Here is a 25,452-nt window from a genome sequence, read left to right on the forward strand (position 1 = left end):
TTGACAACGAGGGCGTTTGAGCTTAATCTTGTTAATTAATACTGTCATCTTCTCTTCTCCATTCTTCCTCCCTCTGTCACAGCCTTGATGGGGATTATGTTTGATATCTGAGACCTTCACAGCAGTTCTCCATGCACCTCACAGGGGCACTTTCACGGCTGCAGAAGGGAGGTCTGCAGCCATGGTGATCGGTCTGCATCGTCACAGCTCAAGAGAGGCCTGAGCTTGGCCCACTGAAAAGCACCTTCGCAGATGGAGATCTTCAGCTTCACTCACTGGAGCACTTTCAGAGCTACAGGAAAGAAAATCTGCAGCCTTGGTGATGGCAGCTCCTTCACACCTCAAGCAGCGTAGAGTGAGAATAACCAAAACTAACTGAGAACCAACCTGCAGTCCGCCTCGGAAGCACCATCACAGATGGAAAAAAGACTACAGCTAGAGGCAGAAGCTTGTACCGGAGTCCCAGGAGCACCTTCGCCGCTGCGAAAAGACCTGCAGCCAGATTACATCCGCACTTTGGCAACAAAGGATTTCCTTCCTTGAATATTTCGAGGTAGGGGCATCACAAGGTCCATGTTAGACAGAGTTTGTGTAGTTCAATGCAAATACGAATCACAGTCTAGCATCAACAAAAGGTGACCATTTTGGGTGCTGAGTTTTCTCTAAGGGGTGGGACCAGGAGCACTGGCTTCTCATGACTTGGGATGTCCATGTGTTAATGTGAGTTAAATGCCACAACTTTATTTTTGTGATTTAGATTGATGACCATTTGTTTGGCATGGCTTGGGTATGAATTTTGGTGGTTGTTAAAAATAAAGATTTTGGTGTCGCAAAATTTTTTTCTGTGGTGATTGGAGTCTGTTCCAGAAGGTGGCTGGTATGGTGACATTGCCCTTTACAAAGCAACAATAGGATTAGTGAACAATTGTCAACCAGAACCTGAGGCCCATCCTAAATGCTAGAGAAGAGCTGCGCACCACAAGGGTCAAGTAGGCACAACAATAGTCTTGGACCTCTGCGGCATTTGACAGCGTTGGTTATGAAACCCTACTTGGTAATCTGATCTCACATGCTGTTGTTGTTGGGTTTCATTTGACAAGAATGAAGTTATTCCCAACCCACTAAGTTTGGTCCTTTATTTCCATGTAACGGGAGTGGGTACAAAGTCAACAAGGTTTGCTTTCAACTGTAGACTTTCAATATTTATATGGCTCCATCAGTGCAAAATTAGGATGATCACAATTTCCGCTATCACATGTGTGCGACTGGTATGCACATATTCATGAAAGTGGACCACCAGGCAGGAAACGGCCCAAACGTGGATGCACATTTTTTCCTTTGCTTAAACCGTTAAAATTGTGAAATCTTGATAGTGGGCACAGTAGTCCCTTCACCTCTCCCTTTCTCTTGGCCAAACTCCATGGAATCACCTCCAACACCATTTCTGAGGGTTCACAACCTTGGTTTTTCAGGGCATTCCCTCTTTCCTTCAGTTTTCCCAAAATACTTGTGCCTAGTCCTTGCCATGGTGTTTCTCTCAAGGATTCCTGTAATGACATCTCGCCAATATCCCACAGCATTTGCTGAACCAAATCCAGCAGCATGGCTCAATTGCGACCTGAGGCACTGAGCTCATTTCACCCCACCATTAGATCTCCACATTGTTTACCTATCAACAAGATATTTCACTTTAAAATGGTGTGTATTGTACACACGTTTGTTCATGGCCATGCACCCGTTTGTCTGCCCAGGCTCTCTCGCCCCTACCATCCACAAATTCTTCTAACAGAGTCCTCTGCAACCCTCCTTGTCATTTAGATGCCAAAGCTTACGAGAATTTGGGGTAAATCTCTTCAGGTGTCCCCGAGGAACACTATCCCTCGACTATTGGGAAAGGTTTTCCTAAAATTGATGCAAATCCGAAAGACACATAGGCTCTGCTCATCCTATAGCCTAGACTCTACAGTCATATGCCAGCCTCCCACTTGATTTGCCTTATACACATTTTACATCTGCTTTCTTGTCTAGGGCCTGCACTGTAATTATATAAACCTTTCCACTCAAGTCTTTCACCTTTAGAGGCATTTTGAAGACTTTGCGTTTCGGAGTTGCCACTGATTGTTTTTGATTATAGCATATTGTAGGTAGTGATCTGAATCTAATGTTGCCGCTGAATATCATGCAATATACACAAAAAATAAATGTACCCATCTATTCCCAAGCAGACCTGAGCAAAGTGGATTCTCTGTCAATCGTGTTGCCTGGACTCCACGAAGGCAACATGATTGCTCTTCACCTGCCGTTTGTATTTAAACTTGTAATTTTTTGTAAACCTTTCAAGTGCTGATCTATGCATTGCAATGGTGCAAGCCAAGCGTGACTGCCCAGTTGCCAGACCTCTTAGCCTTCAACAATGCCATTCTAGCCTCATAGAAAAGTGTGTTGGACCCACAGGTGGACTTAGATGTCCGTTGTACTTGGATCGGTCGCCTCTCCTTGGTGATCAGATTAGTGTGTTCATGCGGATCCAATATGAACAAGCATTGGAAATGCAATAGGTCTCGCAGCATTAGAGTTAGTGCTTTTAGAATTGTTTATGGGGGTTTTTTGTAAATCTTTAGCATTTTTGTTTCCTGTAGCCAATGCTAAAGAATTACAAATAAAAAAAGCCATAAACATTTCTAAAAGCTCTAACTCAAATGCTCTGAGACCTATTGCACTGTGTGAGGGTGAGGGGTTAAGGGTGAGTGAGGGTGAGGGTGGGTGAGGGTGAGTGAGGGTGAGGGTGAGTGAGGGGTTGAGGGTGAGTGAGGGTGAGGGGTTGAGGGTGAGTGAGTGAGGGTGAGTAAGGGTGAGTGAGGGTGAGTGAGTGAGGGTGAGGGGTTGAGGGTGAGTGAGGGTGAGGGGTTGAGGGTGAGTGAGGGTGAGGGTGAGTGAGGGTGAGGGATTGAGGGTGAGGGGTTGAGGGTGAGTGAGGGTGAGGGTGAGTGAGGGTGAGGGTGAGTGAGGGTGAGGGTGAGTGAGGGTGAGGGGTTGAGTGTGAGTGAGGATGAGGTGTTGAGGGTGGGTGAGGGTGAGTGAGGGTGGGGGTGAGTGAGGGTGAGTGAGCGTGGGTGAGGGTGAGTGAGGGTGAGGGGTTGAGGGTGAGTGAGGGTGTATTATTTCTACCAAAAAGAGAGGAGGCATACGCAGGAACACATCACATATATATTTGTTAGTAAGATAGCTCAGTGGACTACTGCATCCACTGCAGAGATCTCCAATAGTCTAAAAGGTGTACGAATCCCGGCAGGCCCGCTATTCTTTACGTCCTTCTAATCAAGCATATATTGCCAATCATGCTCTCCAGGGCGCACACGTATGTACAGCCACACCCCCTCCAGCTGGCAACCCATATTGTTACACGCAGTCAGAGCCGCGCGTTCGCGTCAAGGCGATATGTAAAGGCCAGGGGGTCTTACAACCTGCCATTTGCTTCAACATACCCGTATTCTGTTTACTAACGTCAGAGGAGTATGACATCACAGACACACGGTACAGTGGCCAACATTAGAGCATGTTTTGTTGTTAAAAGGCCAGCGGGGCTTCTTAATCAGTATTCAGCATCTTTGGCACAGGTATTACAGGTCTGATCATGTCACTTTGCAGCATTTACGAGTTGAGCTGGGGGATGGGGCGGAGCGGGTAAAAAAAAAAAGACGGAGAGAAAGGACTGAATCATAAAATCCCCTGGCTTCAAATCACATAAAAAGATGCCCATGAAATAATTCGAAATAAACACAGCCACACATTGTGGATAACCGATAAACTGTAAATACAGTTAGTCAGCACATAGTATATCATGAAAACTTTAGCTTCAACCTGCGAGAATGCAAACGACACCTGACATATACCGCCTTGTCCCAACTGAAATACATGGGCCGTGTACATTTAGCATGTATAACAAACATAATATCGAAACATCAGCACCTTGGAATGTCATGACATCTCTTAGAAACAAGTTGCAAATGGCCCATTATATACCGATATTGGTTGGAAGTTGAGGCATGTACACTTATCTAATCCTATATGAAAGAAATAATACCTACTTATAGTATATCATGGCATCTTTTATAAAAAAGCTTGTGTGAATCAGTCCGCCATGTCAAAACTGAATTACACTGCTCATGTACATTCATTTATTATGTATAACAATCATACCAAAAAAGACACCAACATTCAGGCACATCATGGCACCTCTCAATCACAAGCTGCAAGCAGCCAATGAGGGTCGATGGATGACAACTACAACTCCCATGAGCCTTAGGGAAAGATAAAGCGACGGCAGGGGAAGTTACATCACTACGCGGCCCCCAGACAGTCTCTACTTGGGATATTTGAAAAGGCACTGGCTCAAAACATCGGGCATATCTTGTGAGGCCCCACTGACATACCAAAAAAGAAAAAAATGTTGACTATACTTCAGGGTATTTGTAATACTAATTCACTAATGTAATACTAACGCCTGCTGGAGATGTATGTCATTATGCGCTCCCCAGGCAGAGGCGGCATCGGACACTGGAACACTGACAGTTACACCGGCACATAGTAATTAACCGCAGGCGCTGTGCATCTCACTTTCCCCGCAAAATGGAAAACAGTTAAATATTCACCTTCCCTTCCATTCCAACATTATCGAGAGAAAGGAGCAGGCGCACGTAGGTGTACGGCGAGGGACGCACCTTGAGGCAGTAAGAGAATGAATGAGTGAAGGGAGTTTCTCCCTGGCCATTGCTGAACGCGAGTAAGTGCGTGATGGTATAACTTGTAAAAATGCGACACGGCGGGCAGGGGAGGGGGCGGAGCGGGTAAAATAAACAAACAAGACGGAGGGAAGAGAGGGGAGGGGGGAGGAGAAATGCGACACGGCGGGAAGGGGAGGGGGCGGAGCGGGTTAAATTAAACAAACGAGACGGAGGGAAGAGAGGGGAGGGGGGAGGAGAAATGCGACACGGCGGGAAGGGGAGGGGGCGGAGCGGGTTAAATTAAACAAACGAGACGGAGGGAAGAGAGGGGAGGGGGGAGGAGAAATGCGACACGGCGGGAAGGGGAGGGGGCGGAGCGGGTTAAATTAAACAAACAAGACGGACGGAGGAGAGGGGGAGGAGAAATGCGACACGGCGGGAAGGGGAGGGGGCGGAGTGGGTAAAACAAGACGGACGTGCACGCGCTTTTAAGCTCAATGCGCATGCGCATTGAGCTTAAAAGTCACGGGCACTGCAAGGAATCGCCACGATTCCTTGCAGTGGATAAAGAGTGGATAAGCCCCCATAGTCTCGCTTGCTCGATGCGCATGCGCATCGACAGGCGAGACCTAAAAACTACGGTCATTGCCACCGAAAGGCAACACAAGTTGCTTCTAAAAAGAAACATATACATATTCTTATGTGCAGGTGTATACATCTTCTCCAGTGGTAGCCACTGCCATGAAGCCTTTGGGTACACCAGTGCTTTACAGGAAATAAACAAATAAAAAATAGATAATGTCAATCAACTCCACTCCGGTTTAAAAATCCATGTTGTAAACATAGGTAAATGATCAGCTTCAGTGTCGTGAACAGGTCCTTAAAACACATTATTTCTTGTGGAAAGTGAATTGCAGTGGGGCCTGCATTCATAACTTCACACTGTGCTCCTGTCTTCTAAGTTGTACTTAAGAACCAAGCTAAAGCATGTAATCTCTCGAATGAACTAACCGAAATATCTCTCTCTCTCTCTCTCTCTATGTATTTTGTTGTCAAATTGCCTACTACTTCATAAACCACCAACGTGCACACCTTTTCCATCGAGGAAAATTTATATTTTTTAAAACATTTATAGTTTTTCTATTTTATGTAACAGTACACCTAGGGATGATTTACTTGCATGATTGCACACAATGCAATTCTGAAGTCGGCAAATACATTTATCATAGTCCTACCCTATTCCCCAGTTAAAAGCTGCTGTTACGGGATCAGATCTTCTAATATGGCTACAATTGTGTATCATTCAACATTCTGTTGTTGCCTATTAGTTTGATGCATGTGGAGTGGTTTTGATCATCAATAACTTAAAGACGTATTATATGATCGTAGCATTGTAACAGAATGCCATGACTGTGAGATGGGCCATCTCTGACCTCCATGCTATCAACTATTCCTTCACACTAAGACCGAACCAATAACCACTACAAGTCCTGGGTGATCTGCTTGCATCTGTTTAGTATGGTCTGATGTATTCGTCCTGTCCATCATTTGTGAGCCACCAAGTTGGCAGGAGCAGAGAGATGAGTGTGCGGGCTGCGGGGGGGTACCCATGGGTTACAGAGTCATGAGAAGCTTGCTCTATATGTGTGCTTACCGGGTTGGCTTGCAAGTAAACTTCTGCCTTAACCACAAGGGAGTTACTTATTGTGTCTTTTGGTGGGTGGGTGTTTTTCTTTTATATATTCTCCTAATGAGTAAAAGGAACGATCATCAAGACATTGTTTGACACATATGAGACACCATAACTGCTGAGCTTGTAGCGACCTCTTTTTCAGAATTTTTGTATAGCTACTTCCGGCTTCTAAAACAGACCTTATTTTGCACTCGTGCCATATCTTGCATAGTTTTTCTGCATGCCCTGAAGAAGAGGTGCAACTAGAGCTATATTTCGGGGGTTGGGGGGGGCTAAGAAAAAATTTCGGGGGGGGGGGGCTGAAACTTTAAGCAATAGGCTGAGTGGAGCGACAGGGGATCTTGGAAGGGGTAAACCAACAAAGCCTCTTTCACATGCACATGGTCTTTTAAAGACCAGTGAAGTGGCTGACTGCGGCTGTGTGTATGCCCGGGAGCCGAGAACAACTATTATATGCTTTCTCAGACCACTTGTTGTCTGTTTGGACTTTGGACTTACTGGTTGTTTTCATTACATTCAGGTAAATGGGAAACCTGCAACACCTTGAACTGTAGTAGCCTAAGCATGAAGAGCAAAATGGACCCCAGAAGCAAAGAATAGTTCTCCACTTCTGAATTTGGAACCTAACTTCGTGAACCGTCGTTCTTTGGCGTTAGGTCTGAATGTTTTGCCAGCAGCACTTGTTCAGTGAAAAACCAGGAGGCTTGGGGCCATGCTCAATGTTTAGGATAATCACCAGCATATACATTCATTGCATTGTGATTTATTCAGTGCAGATTGCTCTTATGTGGACATCTTGAAAATCCGGCATTAATCAAGACCTGTGTAGAAAATGTGCAGCTCAAACCTATCTTGAAATTCAAACAGATGTTGATTCATGCCTGCTCAAAGGATAACACCCCCCCCCCCCCCCCCCCCAAGAAAGAGCAAGTACCTCAATTGCAGCTCTGATACCCGATATTGCTAGTGTTTGTAACTCAGCAGGAATGCTCACACCTGAAAAGACTCATCAGTAGAGTAGAATCTATGGAATTCAACTTCCAGCCTATTTAAGGTCATACTTTTGATATGGGCTGTAACAATTCCGCGGCAGCCTTCAAAAGAAGTACCCATAAAGGTTTTAGAAGTATAAAGAAGAAAACAAGAAAACCTGAAGGAAAGAAAAAGTTAGACCTGAACCGATAGCATTTTCTTGGCTTATGCAGGGAAGAAAATGCTCCAAGCTGAACAAAGCTCATTTTGTGTCCAATACCGTCTTGCTTTTTATTTTTCTTTCTTGCTTTTAAGGAGGATACTCTTGGGTTACATGGGTCTTTGTGTACCCCCAATACGGATATTAGCACGAAAAAAAAGCTTTTAATGCAATACAGTGTTTAAGCAGTTCTTGGTGATTATTTTTCACAAACGTGTTTAGTGACTCCAGTTATTTTGGAAAAAAGTTGTTGGGACCGCCCCCTAACTAGCGCAGTCCATAAATGTCTCCAGCACACCACTACTACAAATTCTCCTCCAGTTCAGGAGGCTCACTCTGGTTTCAGGCCTCTCAACTCCAAGTACAAGGTTTCACAGCAGTTTGTACTTAAACAAGCCTCCTCAATCCATAGCAGTCTTAAAGAAACATCTCTTCCAACAATTCCTAGAGCAAGTTTTTGGGCAGAGTTTCTATCTAGGAAGAGACTAGAGAACTCACAACAATTTTCCTCCAATAAGGCAAGATAGCAAAGTAGTCAGCTAGGCATGGATTCTTAAAGGGGTAAGTAATCCTTACGTCATTGTAAGGCTCCCATGCCAATCCTCACCAAAGAGTACCCACTCTCCACTGCATGGCGTATTTACTCTGGGAGAGAAGCACGGTCACAGAGGAAACCCCCTGCGTTCAAGTCTTTAAATATAACATCCACTCGGATTACCAGGATAGTGCCTCTTCACAACAACAGAGTTCAACACCTTCCATTGACTGGAGATCACGGTTCTAGGAAGGACTCTAAACCGAACATAGAAAGGTGCTGGAAATCCAGTCACTATTTTAGTAACTGGCTGAGCTTCGCCAAGGACTTTCCTCACCTAACTTCGGGTCTGTCTAAAAAGAAAATAAACATTTGAAGCAGAGGCGTAGATGGTTACAGATCTCTTTACATAAGGTAAAGAGATTCCTGTCCAGCTAGAGTGTAACTATTCATTATTTCACCCTAGCCCGATAAAACGCCAAACCAGGTTTCATATCTAAAATGGAGAAATAATGGAATTCAATTTTCTGATTTGTGCATTTCGATGCAAAGCCCATCACTATTCCAGTAAACAACTTTACATCTGCCGCGACTCCTTTTCAAGTCATTGGGCCAGAAAACCTCATAGCATCCGAAGCCCAGATAAACAAAAATATGATTTTGGTACACCTGTGTACAGCTGGATTTGTTCACAGACCTTCTGCAAAGTTGCAGCAAGACATTGGAGCACCGGATAGCGGCAAGGTATCAACAGGGGTTGTGAAATAATTGGTGAAACTCTAGTGTTTCTGTAGACTCACATCTGTATTGCCAAGCTCCAGGCGGCTGCAAAGGAGGTAACGCGGTCCTTGCCAGCACCAAGTATGTTCGGGCTACAATAATTGTGCAGATCCAGAACAAGGCACAGGGTGGTCAATTGTGAGCCCATCATGAATACAAGTTAGAAGTCTAAAAAAGCTCCTGGGTTCATAGATTAAAGCTTCCCTTTTCCACTGTGTCGACGTTAATCGTTGGCAGACAGGATCGCACCGGTAGCAGCCAACGGTCTGTGCCCTCACCTCTGCCATTTTGTTATTGCTCACTGGCCACACTCTCCAATCCTATCTACCATTAATCTTCAAGGTCATAAAAGTTTCATACGCTTAAATAAATTACATGGCCAGAGTCCCCTTCCAATGAAATACTAACTTAATAAGGATAATGGTTATATCCAATTTCGTCACCTATTAAGAAATGTTCATTCTATTACACAGTTTACATTGTCGATTTCAAAAATTAATAGGAGAAAGTCTACCTCTGAGAGGGAAAAGTCTCATTGGCTGGATCTAAGAAGCCAGAATACTTGCACTGTCTTCAAATTCAAATGTGCATGACGTTTAGCAGTGTTAAAGAAGTAACTTGCCATTCAACGCTCTTTCCGGTGAATACAGCTTCCTCACCTTTAGAATATTCTTCCCAGGTGCCATGTTGGATCTGGGGATTTTTTTTTAGGAATGCTTTCTGCGGGGCAGTAGGTGGTGCCATATGACTCCACAATGACCTCATACCATCCCAGAAGTGATGGACAGGAGCCACATACAAGCGCCACACCTGCATGCTGATGAGCATTTCTTATTCTTTCTTTTTCCGCACCCTCCGACTAAGCACTTAAAACAAAATGTACATGACCGTCTGCCAAAATTGAACTTTGGACCTTTTTAAAATGTTCAAAAGGCCACTTTACAGAACTGAGAGATGGGAGGGAAATTATGAATCAGCAGTTAGAGGATCCACCAGAAAGTGCTTTACTGAAGGCATGTCACTTGCTGTTCTGATGGATTCTTCTGGCTTTAGAAAAAAAACACCTCTGTAGTACCTCCCACAAGTTAGGAAGTCTTGAGGAGTAATTCGGTAAAGTGGCCCCTCATATCATACGTGTCCAGTAGTGGTTTGTGAATGTTTGCATAGATGTCCAGAATCGGTGCCTCTCTCGTCTGTTCCATTCTGTTGGCCCTGGCGGAACGAGCCCGGGCCTTCTGGGAGTTCCTTTTTAACGTAGAATACTATCCACCTTCAGAGTCCTCTTCTGCACTGCCTTTCCTTTCTTGGTCTTAGCGAACCCAAGAAAGGATGAGCGTCCATGCAACAGTCTCTCGTAGGTCAGTGTAAAACCTCTAAGCCTTTCTAGGCTGTGCGTCTTCTCCTCTTTCAATGGGTGTGGCAGAGTGGCAAATATCAGTACTCTATTTACTGACACAGAAGCATGATACCATCTTTGGCAGGAAGGCTGCCAGAGTCCTCGGCACCAATTTGTCTGGGAAGAAAATGGTGTAGGCAGGGTGCACAGAAGTGATTGTAATGAAGTTTGTATTGGTAGTCAGAAGCCATAGCAAGGTGCTGTGCATAGGCTTGAATGGCATGCACCACATAAGAACAGTCCGGACTAGATTTAAATCCCACTGAGGGATGGCAAATGGTTTTGGGGGGGCAACACGAGTCAAGAAAACTCATCACGGGGAGGAGCTTCGCGGGCAACCAAGATGGCCGCGTGAGCTCGGAGCTCCGAAGACCCTCCGATCCTCCGCACTGATCCTGCTATCTATCCTGTCCCACGACGGTGGGAATCAACGGCGAAGTCAGTGCTGAGGCGGCGCCCGGTCTCAGACTGAAGATCCGAGCTTCCTGGACCGAATTATGCCGTCGTGAAGTTGGCGGGCACTACCGACGTCATTGACTGGTGTTGTTGGGACCGAGCAGTGGCCTGCCGCGGGATATCCCGTGATGGCCTGCCACACTTGTTGGACCAGCTGGCCCGGGCGATCTCCTTCGTAACTTTCCTCGTGTCATATTGGGGTCGCTTTGTATTGTGTGTCTCGCATCGACTGGAGGTGTTCTTGGTGGCCTGCCCCTCCCTCGGACTGTCCTGCCCTTGCTGTTCAACATGGCGGGCAGAGGGGATGCAGACAAAGGGAAACCTCCGAGGGTCAGCAGGAAGCCGACCCAGTCCCAATCTACTATCCCGGAACGGTTTTCCCATTCAAAGGGATCGCCGGGCACGGCGGGCCACACTAAAGACTCGCAACGAGACATGTCCCCTGAAGGTCCTGAATTCACACTCCGGGACGTGATGGGAGCCATTGCTGGCGTGAAGGCTGAGATGCATAGCCAACACGAGGCGCTGTCCAGCAAAGTGGATACCCTTAAGATCGAACTTAATCTCATTAGAGCTGACCTCGGCAAGACGAACGACAGAGTGAAGTCGCTCGACATCAAAACGTCGAGTCTGACCAACGACATGTCGGATGTACAGACCGAGGTACGGGACCTGAAGGCTGCCAATGGGGCGCTTGCTCGCCGGCTTGATGATTTCGAGGGACGGGCCCGGCACCAGAACGTTCGCATTACGGGTGTGCCGGAGGGAGCCGAGGATGAGTCAGTGGACTTGTTCGTGGAAGAACTGGTGGTTAAGAACTTGGCACCGGGAGGACTGAGCAAGTTCTTTTCAGTCGAGAGAGCACACAGGCTGCCGGGTGGTCCACCAAAGTCGGGTGCGTCCCCTCGCCCCATCATTGCGAGACTTTTCAACTATCTGGACCGGGACGCCATTTTGCAGGCGTCGAGGAGCGGTGGCCCGCTGCGATTCCAGAACGCTGATATTAACTTTTTCCCTGACTTCACACAGGCTGTTCAGAAACGCCGGCAAAGCTTCATGGGTGTGAAGCGGCGGCTTAGGGAGATGGGGATGTGGTACTCCATGCTTTATCCTGCAAAACTTCGAATCGAGCATGGCAACCGGACAGTGTTTTTTGATCTTCCGGATGCGGCAGGGGAATGGTTGGACACTTTGCCTCAACGTCGGACCGAACCGGAGGACCAGACGGAAGGTGCAGCAGGAGGTCCAGGTTCCCAGGAATGAACGCTCTGCCTATGACTTTCTATCTGGGGGGGTTGCTGCGGTTGGCATCGAACTCGAACAATTGATTCTTTTTCTTATTACTTCTGAACTTCTTAAGAAGGAGGGTGACGGGGGGGGGATAGGATGTCTCCTTTCTCCTCTGGGGGCTTCTTGTAGGTTAGTTTCAGGGGCGACAGGCACACTGCTAGTTGGGGTGGCTTCTAGTCTAATGCAGGGGTGCAGGGTGGGGGGGGGTTGGGGCGTGTGTTTACTATCTGTTCCTTTCTTTCTACTCTCTTAATGGCTGGGATTCCATTGCTTTGCTACTATCGGTTTGTTGGCAGCATTCCGGGGGGGGTTGCTGGGGTGGGCCGTCTTTGATGATGGGGGGTAAGTCGTTGAACGTGCTGAGTTGGAACGTGAATGGGTTGGGGGACCGTATTAAACGCGGTGTTGTGATACAGTTACTTAAACGCTGTGTTCCAGATGTTGTTCTTTTACAGGAAACTCATCTTGTTGATAACACCTGTAAGGCTCTGAACAGGAGAGGGTTTAAAATGGTGGCCCACTCCGGGTTCTCTACGGGGTCCCGCGGGGTGGGCATCATGGTGCGCATGTCCCTTCCCCTGGAGGTGGAGTCTACGACGGTGGATGATAGGGGCCGCTACGTGGCCGTGGTGTGCAGGTGGGAGGGGCGCACTCTGGTATTGGTTTCGGTTTATGTCCCCCCGGGGCTGCAAACAGCCACCTTCCAGGACCTTGGTGGCGCCATCTTGGGTCTCCCGGAGGGACTGCTGATTCTGGGTGGGGACTTCAATTCTGTGGTCTCGGGTGATCTTGATCGTTTCCCGTCCAGAGATCTTCGTAGTGCACAGTCGTGGCTCCCGGACTTCATGAACACCATGGGCATGGTTGACTGTTGGCGACTCTTGCATCCCGCCCAGCGACAATACACTTTCCATTCAGGGGCTCGTGGTAGTCTCTCCCGTATCGACTACATATTGACCCCCGCGGCTCAATCGCAGTCGGTTTCCAGCGCTCGTCTTATGGCCAGGGGCATTTCAGACCACTCTCCGGTTTGGGTGTCTTTTGACTTTGGTATAGTGGCGGCGGCTAGGGTGGCGCCTATCAACCCCTGGTATTTTCGCAACCCTAATACCCGTGACCTCCTTGCTAAGTCCATTGAGCTGTATTTTGCTGAAAATACGGGTTTGGTGACCTCGGCCGTCTCTCTTTGGGAGGCCTTCAAAACTGTTCTTAGGGGAGAGGCCTTCTCCTTGATAGCCGAGGCGCTTAGAAGACGGAATGAGGACTTGGTGCGGCTGGAGTCGGATATTGCTGACCTAAATTCCCAGTTGGACCTGGGACCGACTCCGGACTTGCTCCATGCCCTCGCCCTGAAGCAGTCGGAGTATGGCGCCACTGCTACTGACGCGGCCAAGGCGATGGGCAGGGAACAGCAGGGTAGGATCTACGACGCCGGTGACAAGGCGGGTAAGTTACTTGCCTGGTTGGACAAGAAGGAATTGGCATCCCGAGTTGTACCAGAAATCCTGGGCGACGACGGCCTGGTCGTCACTGACCCTACTGCTATTGCCGAGTCGTTTGCCGACTATTTTGAGACGGTCTATACGTCGTCTCCGCCCTATCTGAATCGGACTCGGCTTCCTTTTTGGAGGAGATCGAGCTCCCTTGTCTGTCTGATGTTGAACGCGAAGACATGGATCGGGGCATGACGGTAGATGAAGTGGCGTTGGCGATAAGGTCACTGCGCTCTGGGAAAGCCCCTGGACCCAATGGTATCCCAGTGGAGCTGTACAAGCTCAAAGCGGACACCGTCGCTGCACCCCTGAGGGATATGTTCTTGGCGGCTCGGGAGGCCGGCGAGCTCCCGCTTGATCAACGTTTGGCCACTATCGTGGTCATTCACAAAGAGGGGAAGCCTCGAGACCTATGCCGGTCATACCGTCCTATTTCCCTGTTGAATGCTGAGCCTAAAATCCTGGCGAAGCTACTAGCCAATCGGCTTGTGGGTGTGATTGCAGACTTGGTTCACCCAGACCAGTCTGGTTTAATCCCACATCGGAACACGGCCCTTAATCTCCGCAGGCTTCATGCGATTATGGCGCGAGCTCACATGCTCACAGAACCGACTGTGCTTGCTTCGCTTGACGCGACAATGGCGTTCGACTCGCTTGAGTGGAACTACCTCTGGGCGGTGCTTGCTAAATTTGGGTTTGGGCCTGACTACATTAGTTGGGTTCGGCTCCTCTACTCTTCCCCAATGGAACGTGACGGTGAACGGTCGTTTGTCGGCCTCATTCGCCTTGCGCAGAGGTACTAGACAGGGCTGTCCGTTGTCACCACTCCTTTTTGCTTTGGCGCTTGAGCCGTTGGCCGCATGGCTCCGTACGCATCCCGATATTGCGGGTATCAAATGGTCGCCGGGCTTTGAGGATCGTGTTTCGCTTTATGCAGACGGCATCCTTCTCTATCTTACCTCTCCCTGCCGGTCTTTGATTATGGCATTCGACGTACTGGGTACTTTTGGTGGTTTCTCGGGCCTGGTCATTGATTGGTCCAAGTCCTACCTCTACGTGCTGTGTGGAGACACTCCGCGTCTCCCTAGAGGCTGCGCTATACAGATCTCGCAACAGGGATTCAAGTACTTGGGCATCTATATTTCAATGGATGCCCGTACGCGTTACACTAACAACTTACTCCCCCCTCTGGCGCGATTGCGGCGAGATGTGGAGGGTTGGAAGAGATTGCCGCTGTCCCTGTTGGGCCGAGCGGCATTGTTTAAAATTATGTCCCTGTCGAGGTGTGTCTATGCGCTACAGAACACACAAGATCCAGTGCCGTCCAAGTACTTTGGGGAGGTTGAAATCCTGCAGCGTACCTTATTGTGGGATGGCAGACCCCGGATTTCTATTGCCAAATTGACTATACCGTGGTACGATGGGGGTATTGCCTTGCCGGATATACGTCGCTATTATTGGGCGTCTCAGCTGACTGCCATTAATCACGGTTTTTACGGATCGGCAGTCAACCCGGGATACGCCATGGATCGCTGGCTTATGAATGACGGGATGTACTATAGGGCGCTGTACTCTAGATCTCTGGACCAGAAACTAACTGGACCCACTAAGACGGCGGTGCACTTGTGGAGGGCGGTGACCAAAACTTTGGGCTGGCAGGGTAGGCTTACCATGGCTACTCCCCTATATGATTCTGATCTGTTGGGAAAACTGTGGCACTCCAAGGGGTTTGACCGGTGGGACCTCATTGGCATTTCCAAGGTCGCGGACATGTTCACTAGGGGGGAAATCAAATCGTTCACTGCTCTACAGGCCGAGTTCCAACTGGAAGCTACGGAATACTTTCGATATGCACAGCTGAGACACGCACTCACATCTTCTATGCCTATGGGAGAGAAAGTTCCTGAATCGTCCCCGTTGGAAGACAGGGTGCTGGACGGCCATATGCCGGATAGTGCCATTTCCCTGACCTATAAAAAATTAATTAATGTACGGATGGACCTGCTGGTGAAACTGAGAGACCTCTGGGTGAATGACGGGATTGAGATGGATGATGAGGAATGGCAATCTGCGGTCTCCTCCCCTAAGGAGGTGGCCATCTCAGCCAGGCTGCGACTGGTCCAGTTGAAAGTGCTCCACAGGGTTTACATCACAGGCCCCAGATTGATTCACATGGGGCTCTCCCAGGACGGCCTCTGCAGGAGAGGATGTGGCGCAATGGCCACCTTTATGCACATACTCTGGGAGTGTCCGGTCATTGCCTCCTATTGGGAGCGCGTGCATGCGATTATGAGAGTTGTGACTGGTGTGACCTTGCATACGGAGGCTCGGCGCTGTCTGCTGAATGTGTGGGGTCCGACTGATTACAATGTGGCTCAGACCCGTTGGGTCACCCTGGGCAATATGATAGCTAAGAGAGACATCGCCCAGAAATGGGGTGCTTCGATTCCCCCCACTGCTAGCCTGTGGAAAACCAATATGGATTGGTGCATGCTCCGAGAGAAGACTGTTTACATGGCCCGGGGTAAGCCCAAGATGTGGGGGTTGGTCTGGAGTGCTTGGAACTCGTACAGAGGTGACATTTGTGCACCCCTGGAGACGGTTCAGCCGGAGGTCCGCCTATCTCCGTAGCTCCCCCTTCCCTAGGTTCCACACGGTTAATCCTGATTTTTTTGCTCCCCGTCCACGTGCTTGTTGTGCAACCTGATGCTTGTATGGTGTATCGACCCTACCTCTCCCCGTGATATGTGCCTTACAATTTTTGTGTTTCCTAGCCTAGTGACTTTTCTTTCTCTCTCTCTCTTTTTCTCTCTTCCCTTCTCTCTCCTCTCTTCTTTTACTTGGTTCTGTTGGTTCCTCTCGTTATTTTAGATTTCTTATATCATAAAATTAAACCTGATTATTCCTGTGTTTTTGTTTTGTACAAGTTTACGAATTGAGTCACAATGCTGCCAAGCCTCCGGGATGTACGGCTGTATAGCGGTGTACTTTGTTTTGGTAAATAAAGGTTTTCCAAAAAAAAACTCCTCACAATCAGTGACTTAAAGAGAGGGGCCTGATCAGGCAAACATAAAAAGGTGGCTAAGTAGCCTTTAATGGTGCCCATTGCTAGTCCATGCTGGGCCAACAACACAACAGATACATCCGACAGTTTGGTCTGCCACGGGTCTAGATGATGTACTTCACACCAGGCAACAAACTTTCCCCAGTGTCGGACATAAATGGAGTTTGCAGACAAGTGTCTGTCTGCAAGAATGACAACAATCACCCAGACATTTCAGAAGGTAAGTCAAAAGATTATAATTAATGCTGCTCAATCTCCAAACATAGAGGTACAGGCTGCAGAGATTCAGGGTGCCAGACCCTCCACTGTTGCAGAGACAGGAGGTCCTCCCTGTGAGAAGTTGGCCTGATGTATGATGTCCACAGTTCTGTGGGCATCTTGTATCAGTCCAAACAATCCCTTATGGTGGTGGTTGTAAAGTCAACCTTATAGACAAGCTATCCTAGGGGTAGCATGGACTAAGCAGTTCTAGGCTAAACTCAAGAGGGCATGTGAAGCCAGCTGTTTTACCATATGCAATCTTGTAATATCAAATGAAAGGACACCACACAAGTTATATATTATAACAATATATGTATTTATTACTAGAATAATCATATGTACTCTTTATGAGTGCAGAGGCACAAGCGTTTAAACAAAAGCACAGTTAAACATTCAAAAGTTGCACAATTTTGGTTCGGCCTGGTGGCCACTGAAACCATATACTAAAATAGTGGTATAAGTACCACCTCTCGAACAATGGTAAGGCCTAGGGCGTTGTGAATCGCTGGGACTACTCGGGACTAACAGTGATGAAGTCGGGAGAGGCCCGCGGGACACGGGTGCAGTGCCTAAAGCACACTCATGCACCAATGCAAAGTCAATGGCGCGGAAAAGTTAGAGTTACTGTTTTGGAAGTCTTCCGACTGGACTGGAATTACCACACTTTAAACAAGGACACTAGAGGTGTAACCCACTACAGGAGCACCAGTGTTAGTTTGTTACTTCACCCACAGGAAGCGGGTGCATAGGTGCCAAAGTGTGTCAGGTTTCGTCGTGTAGATCTATGGAGCCTGGCGATGAAGATGCTGCAGGCGGCCAGGAGGGAAGAGTCCGGTTGGATCCAGGATGGATCGAAGATGTAGACTACCTGAAAGCAGAGGGGACAGAGTCTGGGTCACTAGCCAGTGTCCAGGATGGAACCAGGCAATGGTGGGCGCAATCAGGTGGTTGTCGTGAAGCTTGTCTCCGCTGCCATGTGGACTCTGGGGCATCGACGATGACCAGGAGTGGAGCACGAGCTGTCCCACGAAGGCTCTCACTGTCGGCGGTGCCGGCTTCCGGATCGTAGGTAACAAGCCTTGGCAAGTGCAACCCATGCAGGATTGGAAGATCGCTTCTTACTCGGACCAGCAAGGTCAGAGCGGTGGCTCCTTTTCAGAGGAGCGAGGGCAAGTCTGGAGCAACCAGACTAGCAGTTTAAATTTCAAGGTTCATCGGTTCTGGGGTCACTAGCCAACAGGCAAGCGACCGAACCAACGCATCGAGCAGGAAAAGGCAAAAGGGCCCCACGCAGCACTCGATGAGTGTGGAGGGTAGATCTTCGGTGCACAAACTGCTCGGGGCTGGGGCTTCTCAAACCCCAATGCACAGCTTCGAGGGTGCCTCAGAAGCTGCACGGTCAGCACTTCACAGTCTTTCCAAGATGGCCGGCTCCACGCTTCACGTCGCCTCCACGGGTCTCAGATTCGCTGGGACTGTGGATCGGCCTGTTAGAAGTCAGGGAAGCTGGGTCTTGTCGATCTGTCGCTCGAGTTCCGGCGGGAACTGCAACAAAGCAAACCGTTGGGCGCTGGATGGTGCCTGTTTGCACAGGGTGGTCACTCCTTGACCACAAGGGAGATTCTTCAGTCTTCCACGTCGAGTGAGATGTCGTAGGGTCCAGAGTTTCGTTTCAAAGTTTCAGTCAGGATAATCTAATGCTCCTGGGCACAGCTCCTACCTTTATTCCAAATCAAGGGGCTGGATTACCTGCTAGGTCCCTCCTATGGGTGGGACCCAGGAAGGGGGTGGTTACACCCCTTTCCCTTTGACCAGTTTCGCACCAGAGCTGGGACTGGAGTGTCCCAGCACCGGTTTGAACTGGACTATGCATGGGAAGCCTTGTGCTCCCCAGGCAGTGTCTAGTTTCATTTAACCCTCCCTGCTACAATCCACTATCTCCTGTCTGGGGTGGTGTAACACCTCCCTGTGACAGGATATCTATTGTCCAGGCCTCCCCTGCCGGAGTTTCGGTCAGCAACAGGAGGTCAGACTCATGTCTGTGGCAGCAGCGTCCATTTTGTGATGCTGGGGCTTTGGTTAGGTTTAACCGCGTTTAGTTAAAGTAACATGTCTTCTCCCTCTAGAAGGGTGGAATGCTACCCCCGTTGCCAGGACTGGCGAGGGGGTAGTATTCCAAAGCGTATCACACCTTACACGACCTGTTTTGATAAAGCCAAACCAGAGTTAGCAAATAACCGCGAGGATTATAATGCACTTAAGAGTATATGGTATGGCAATATCCCGGAACAGCTAGGGGAATTGGTCCCGACAGCTGCAGACCGGCTCAGCTCATGCTAGAGCACCATCTCACATAAAACCAAGCACTCTGCCTCCAGGATTGTTAAGGCCTGCCATAGGAGTGACTTATAGGTATATATATGTCCAGATATAGGTGTTGATATAGGTATACTGTATCTAAGCAAGGGTGATTACACAACCTTGCCCCAGCTGAGTTATCAGCCAGTTGTCAGTTTGGATAGCCAGCCAGGGGTGGCAAAATATATGCTGCAGCCCCTGGTAGGCCTTGGATACACCTATGCCCTGGGCACCTATAGTGCACTGTACAGGGTCTGATAAGGTGAACCAATGTCCAATTGGGTATGTACCTAGGATACATGGAGTCCATTTTACAGAGAGAGCAGATAGCCTGGGGCCCTGATTAGCAGGGTCCCAGGCCAACTAAGTGAAAAACCAGCTAAACACTAGGCAAACAAATCTGGGGAAACCAGAGTCGGGTATCTACCTTCCTACATAACCCCCCCCCCCCCCAAACGAAAAGAGATAAGGCTATCCTTGACCAGGTAAGCCTATATTGCCTAAGTGACCATATAAGGAAGTACCTGTACTAGCATGGTTACCCCCTGTCTCATGGTCTACTAAGCAATCCCTCACCCTAGGGGTATCTGAGGGTCTCTACCATAGGGAATCACTACCCGTGGTGTGTTTTGGCAAAGTAAAAGGCTGGTGTGGGAAGGGAGTATTGAAGTGAGGCTCCACTAATGTAGGGATCAGCTTCCTCCAATCACTATCCACCATGGTTAACTTTCTTTCCATGACTGAGTTGCACTGTGCTCTCAGGGTCAACCTCTGGCTACGTAAAGCTGGAGGCTGGGTCCCATTTGTTGGCTTACTGGAGGGACAGGTCCGGTTTGGGGCCTTTGGGTCCCAGGTTTGGCTGTGCCCAACAGAATCCATCTGGGGGAGGCTCCTAACTAAGTTTAAGGGAGTTCCTTCAGGAGTTTTTAAACTTTTTCACCTTGCTAGGGCTGCTAGCTTTGGTGCCGCTAATCTGTTGATGGGGTGGTTCTTTTGGACAGGGGGCCCTTTGGGGTCCACCACTGGCCTTCCTGACCTCTACAGCCCTGGGCTGACTGAGGCAGGGTAGAGAGGGGCAGGTTACCTGCTCCAGACTGGGTCCCACCTGGGAAGGGTCCACTGACATCAGGGGCTCTGTCAGGCTAGGCCTAACCACCTCTGGGGCAGTTCCTTCACCAGGGGTAAGATCAGTTCCCTGAGGAGGCTGATCCTTTCCTAAAGTCTGGTGGGAGGGAGATTTTTCTTCCTCCTCAATTCTCTCTGTTTGTGTGCAGTGATCCATAGTTTCAGGCTTCACAACACATGAATCAGTTTGAGTTTGGGCTGTGGCCATCACAGCCCCACCAACCTTTTTAGGAAGGGACTCAGTTTGGGTATGGGCTGTTACCATCACAGCCCTGCTAACTTGTTCAGGGAAGGAATCTGTTTAAGATTGGGCTGAGACTGGCACAGCCCTCCTGACCTGTTCAAGGGGGACATCTTGGATTGGGGCTGTGGCCATCACAGCCCCACTAACCTTTCCATGGAGATTTACCATTTTAGAATGGGTTTCTTGCTCAACCTCCGCCCAGGCAGAGATTTCTACATTATTCCCCAGTAGACAATCTACAGGCAAGTTTGATGACACTGCCACTCTCTTGGGGCCAGTGACACCTCCCCAGCTGAGATTTACCACTGCCATGGGATGATCTTTCTGCACTCCATCAATGTTGGTCACCTGGTATGTGGCTCCAGGTAAAAGTTGCCTTGAGGGGACTAGGCTCTCAGTCACCATGGTGATTCTAGCCCCTGGCCCCTGTGTCTCTGAAGGTCTCAACTTTCAGACCATTGATGAGGGGCTCCTGTCTGTACTTGTCCAAAGTGTTCGGACAAGCAGTGAAGTTGGCAAACCCCATGCCATTTTCACAGACAAGAGTATCTGTGGTACGGGACCTGGTTAGGCCAGAATCCACCTGAGTTCCCCAAGTATACCCAACCAATTTCTTGGGGGCACTCCCACTACCTGGGAGATTGCTACTAATAGTAACAGGAGGTGTTGGAGTATTACCTGGAGGAATATTCTCCTTATTTTTGGCCTTAGGGCAACTGCTGTCAGTTTTCCAATGGCCAGGCTTTTTACAAGTATGACAATAAGGCTTTTTCTGGGTAGAGGAAGTGTGTTTGGACCACCACCCCTCATCCCCCCCACATATCCTTGGAGTTTTGGGGCCCTGGGGAAGTTTTGTTTTGCTTGAGGCTTGGTAGACTCCTTCTTCTGGTCATAACCCTGATTTCTAGGCCTAATCCTGGTTCTGACCCGTTTGTCTGCCCTCTTATCCAATTCTTGTGGAGAGGTCAAATCTGAGTCCACCAGGTGCTGGTGTAAAAGCTGGTTTTGACAATTACTAAGGATCTGCTCCCTCATAATCAAATTATACAATCCTGTATAGTCATGTATAGTCAGGTTCAGGAGAAGCATCAAGACCTGGTTGTTTAAGAAATAAATTCTGCTTGCTCCGTTTCACTAAATCTATCTTGTACTGTGTCTCGGCGCCGGGAAACCCTTTTTGGGTAGCTGCGCGCCTTATAAGTGTATAAAATAAATAAATGTACTTTGCTGCCATGCAACCAACCTTCCAGAGCCTTAGTAGCACAATCTACAAAATCAGTCCAGTCCTGAGTCTGTGTCTTCTGGGTATCTCTGAACATTAACCCGTACTGTTCAGTGGTTAAGCCAAACCATCAATTAGAGCACTCTTCAGGACAGTGTAGTTGTTTACATCCTCAGGTCTAACAGTGAGGAGCTTATCTCTCCCTTTCTCAGAAAAGGAGAGCCATAAGATTGCAGCCCACTGGTCTTGATGAACCTGCTGTACCATGCAGGCTCTCTCAAGAGCAGTTATCCACTTGTGGATGTCATCCCCACCTCTGTAGGGGGGCACAATCTTGCTCAGGTTTCTATGTTCATAGGACCTGTCTTTATCTCTAGGGATAATGTTGCTGCCACCAGTGGAATCTAATCCACTTAATTTTTGCTCCCTTGCTAAAGCAAGTTTAGCTTGGGCCAGGGCTACCTCTGCCTTCTCTATCTGGAATTGGACAGCTCTCATCCTAGCCTCATGTTCTCTTCTCTGGGGGGGAGTCATTCCCCTTTGAGATCCCCTTGATGCATTAGAACGGTTCGAGTCTCTGGAGGGAGATCTAATCTATCTATTTCCTTGGTTAAGTCTACTGTTGGGCCTGGAAAGGTAGGCACCCTCTCCATTCCCATGTAGGCTTAAGTTGGACTGGTTCAGTACTCTGACTTGAACCGGACCATCCCCCCCTTTGGTCATCTGACTCCTCTCCATCCTCATCTTCTTCTTCAGGATCTACCTCTGGGACATCAATGTTATCAGGAGGGGTTCCCTCTCCTACCTTACCTGAAGCAGATTCCTTCTCTAGATCAGCTTTATCTAGGATTGCTATATGGATAGGGATGGTAGGGTGGGGGCCCTTTTCGCCCCCTTGAAGTGCATAGGGCACTCAAGTCCTTGTGGCTAAGTTTTTCATAACTGGATGGTGCCTTTTGGCTGGTCACCCACAGGTAGAGAGCTGGAAGCTTCACCTGTTCCAGTCATGACTAGTGAGGTGTAAGTGGTGCACTTACCTACACTATTTGTTTTCCTACTAGAACCTTGCTAGTGAGTTGTAGTCAGGGTGTGCTACTTCCTTCAGTCTACAACTACTAAGTTCAGTAGAACTTAAGTATGCTAAGCTTTTGTTTTATATGTACCTATAGTACTTAATGTGATCTTTCAAATGATATGAAGATTGCAATGGTAGAACAGCAAGCTCAAATCCCAACCGCTGCACACCAATGTGAGAAGTTGGCCAGATGTACCACAGTTCTGTGGGCACCTTGTATCACTCCAAACAATCCCTTATGGTGGTGGTTGTAAAGTCAACCTTATAGACAAGCTATCCTAGGGGTAGCATGGACTAAGCAGTCTTCGGCTAAACTCAAGAGGGCATGTGAAGCCAGCTGTTTTAGCATATGCAATCTTGTAATATCAAATGAAAGGACACCACACAAGTTATATATTATAAAAATATATGTATTTATTACTAGAATAATCCTATGTACTCTTTATGAGTGCAGAGGCACAAGCGTTTAAACAAAAGCACAGTTAAACATTCAAAAGTTGCACAATTTTGGATAGGCCCCGTGGCCACTCAAACCATATACTAAAATAGTGGTATAAGTACCACCTCTCGAACAATGGTAAGGCCTAGGGCGTTGTGAATTGCTGGGACTACTCGGGACTAACAGTGATGAAGTCGGGAGAGGCCCGCGGGACACGGATGCAGTGCCTAAAGCACACGCATGCACCAATGCAAAGTCAATGGCGCGTAAAAGTTAGAGTTACTGTTTTGGAAGTCTTCCGACTGGACTAGAATTACCACACTTGAAACTAGGACACTAGAGGTGTAAACCACTACAGTTGCACCGGTGTTAGTTCGTTATCTCACCCACAGGAAGCTGGTGCATAGGTGCCAAAGTGTGTCGGGTTTCGTTGTGTAGATCTATGGAGCCAGGAGATGAAGATGCTGCAGGTGGCCAGGAGGGAAGAGTCCGGTTGTATCCAAGGGTGGATCGAAGATGTAGAGTACCTGAAAGCAGAAGGGACAAAGTCTGGGTCACTAGCCAGTGACCAGGATGGAACCAGGCAATGTCTGGCGCAATCAGGTGGTTGTCGTGAAGCTTGTCTCAGCTGCCACGTGGACTTTGGGGCATCGACGATGACCAGGAGTGGAGAACGAGCTGTCCCACGAAGGCTCTCGCTGTCGGCGGTGTCGGCTTCCGGATCGGAGGTAACAAGCCTTGGCAAGTGCAACCCACGCAGGATTGGAAGATCGCTTCTTACTCGGACCAGCAAGGTCAGAGCGGTAGCTCCTTTTCAGGGGAGCAAGGGCAAGTCTGGAGCAACCAGACTAGCAGTTAAAATTTCAAGGTTCGTCGGTTCTGGGGCCACTAGCCAACAGGCAAACGACCGGACCAACGCGTCGAGCAGGAAAAGGCAAAAGGGCCCCACGCAGCACTCGATGAGTGTGGAGGGGAGATCTTCGGTGCAAAAACTGCTCGGGGCTGGGGCTTCTTAACCCCAATGCACAGCTTCGAGGGTGCTCAGAAGCTGCACGGTCAGCACTTCGCAGTCTTTCCAAGATGGTCGGCTCCACGCTTCACGTCGCCTCCACGGGTCTCCGATTCGCTGGGACTGTGGATCGGACTGTTTGAAGTCAGGGAAGCTGGGTCTTGTCGATCTCTGTCGCTCCAGTTCCGGCGGGAACTGCAACAAAGCAAACCGTTGGGCGCTGGATGGTGCCTGTTTGCACAGGGTGGTCACTCCTTGACCACAAGGGAGATTCTTCAGTCTTCCACGTCGAGTGGGATGTCGAAGGGTCCAGAGTTTCGTTTCAAAGTTTGTCGGGATAATCTAATGCTCCTGGGCACAGCTCCTACCTTTATTCCAAATCAAGGGGCTGGATTACCTGCTAGGTCCCTCCTATGGGTGGGACCCAGGAAGGGGGTGGTTACACCCCTTTCCCTTTGCCCAGTTTCGCGCCAGAGCTGGAACTGGAGTGTCCCAGCACCGGTTTGAACTGGACTATGCATGGGAAGCCTTGTGCTCCCCAGGCAGTGTCTAGTTTCATTCAACCCTCCCTGCTACAATCCACTATCTCCTGTCTGGGGTGGTGTAACACCTACCTGTGACAGGATATCTATTGTCGAGGCCTCCCCTGCCGGAGTTTCGGTCAGCAGCAGGAGGCCAGACTCGTGTCTGTGGCAGCAGCGTCCATTTTGTGATGCTGGGGCTTTGGTTAGGTTTAACCGCGTTTAGTTAAAGTAACTTGTCTTCTCCCTCTAGAAGGGTGGAATGCTACCCCTGTTGCCAGGACTGGCGAGGGGGTAGTATTCCAAAGCGTATGACACCTTACTCAACATGTTTTGATAAAGCCAAACCAGAGTTAGCATATAACCGCAAGGATTATAATGCACTTAAGAGTATATGGTATGGCAATAACCCGGAACAGCTAAGGGAATTGGTCCCGACAGCTGCAGACAGGCTCAGCTCATGCTAGAGCACCATCTCACATAAAACCAAGCACTCTGCCTCCAGGATTGTTAACGCCGCCTGCCATAGGAGTGACTTATAGGTATATATATGTCCAGATATAGGTGTTGATATA

The 25,452-nt window shown here is 48.7% G+C and overlaps 1 protein-coding gene across 1 annotated transcript in view; it reads left to right on the forward strand.

Annotated features, from left to right (window-relative positions):
- The window catches only part of FOXR1 (forkhead box R1), a 69,310-nt gene extending 68,472 nt beyond the window's left edge, over positions 1–838 (forward strand). The window contains exon 6 of the mRNA XM_086951295.1: positions 83–838. Coding sequence (XP_086807421.1) covers positions 83–111 — 29 coding nt within the window. The 3' untranslated portion in view covers positions 112–838. The remainder of the gene's footprint in view (positions 1–82) is intronic.
- The last annotated feature ends 24,614 nt before the right edge of the window (positions 839–25,452 follow it).

Source organism: Lissotriton vulgaris, unplaced genomic scaffold, assembly GCF_964263255.1.
Source record: "Lissotriton vulgaris unplaced genomic scaffold, aLisVul1.2 SCAFFOLD_1083, whole genome shotgun sequence".
In the NCBI taxonomy this organism is placed as follows: domain Eukaryota; kingdom Metazoa; phylum Chordata; class Amphibia; order Caudata; family Salamandridae; genus Lissotriton; species Lissotriton vulgaris.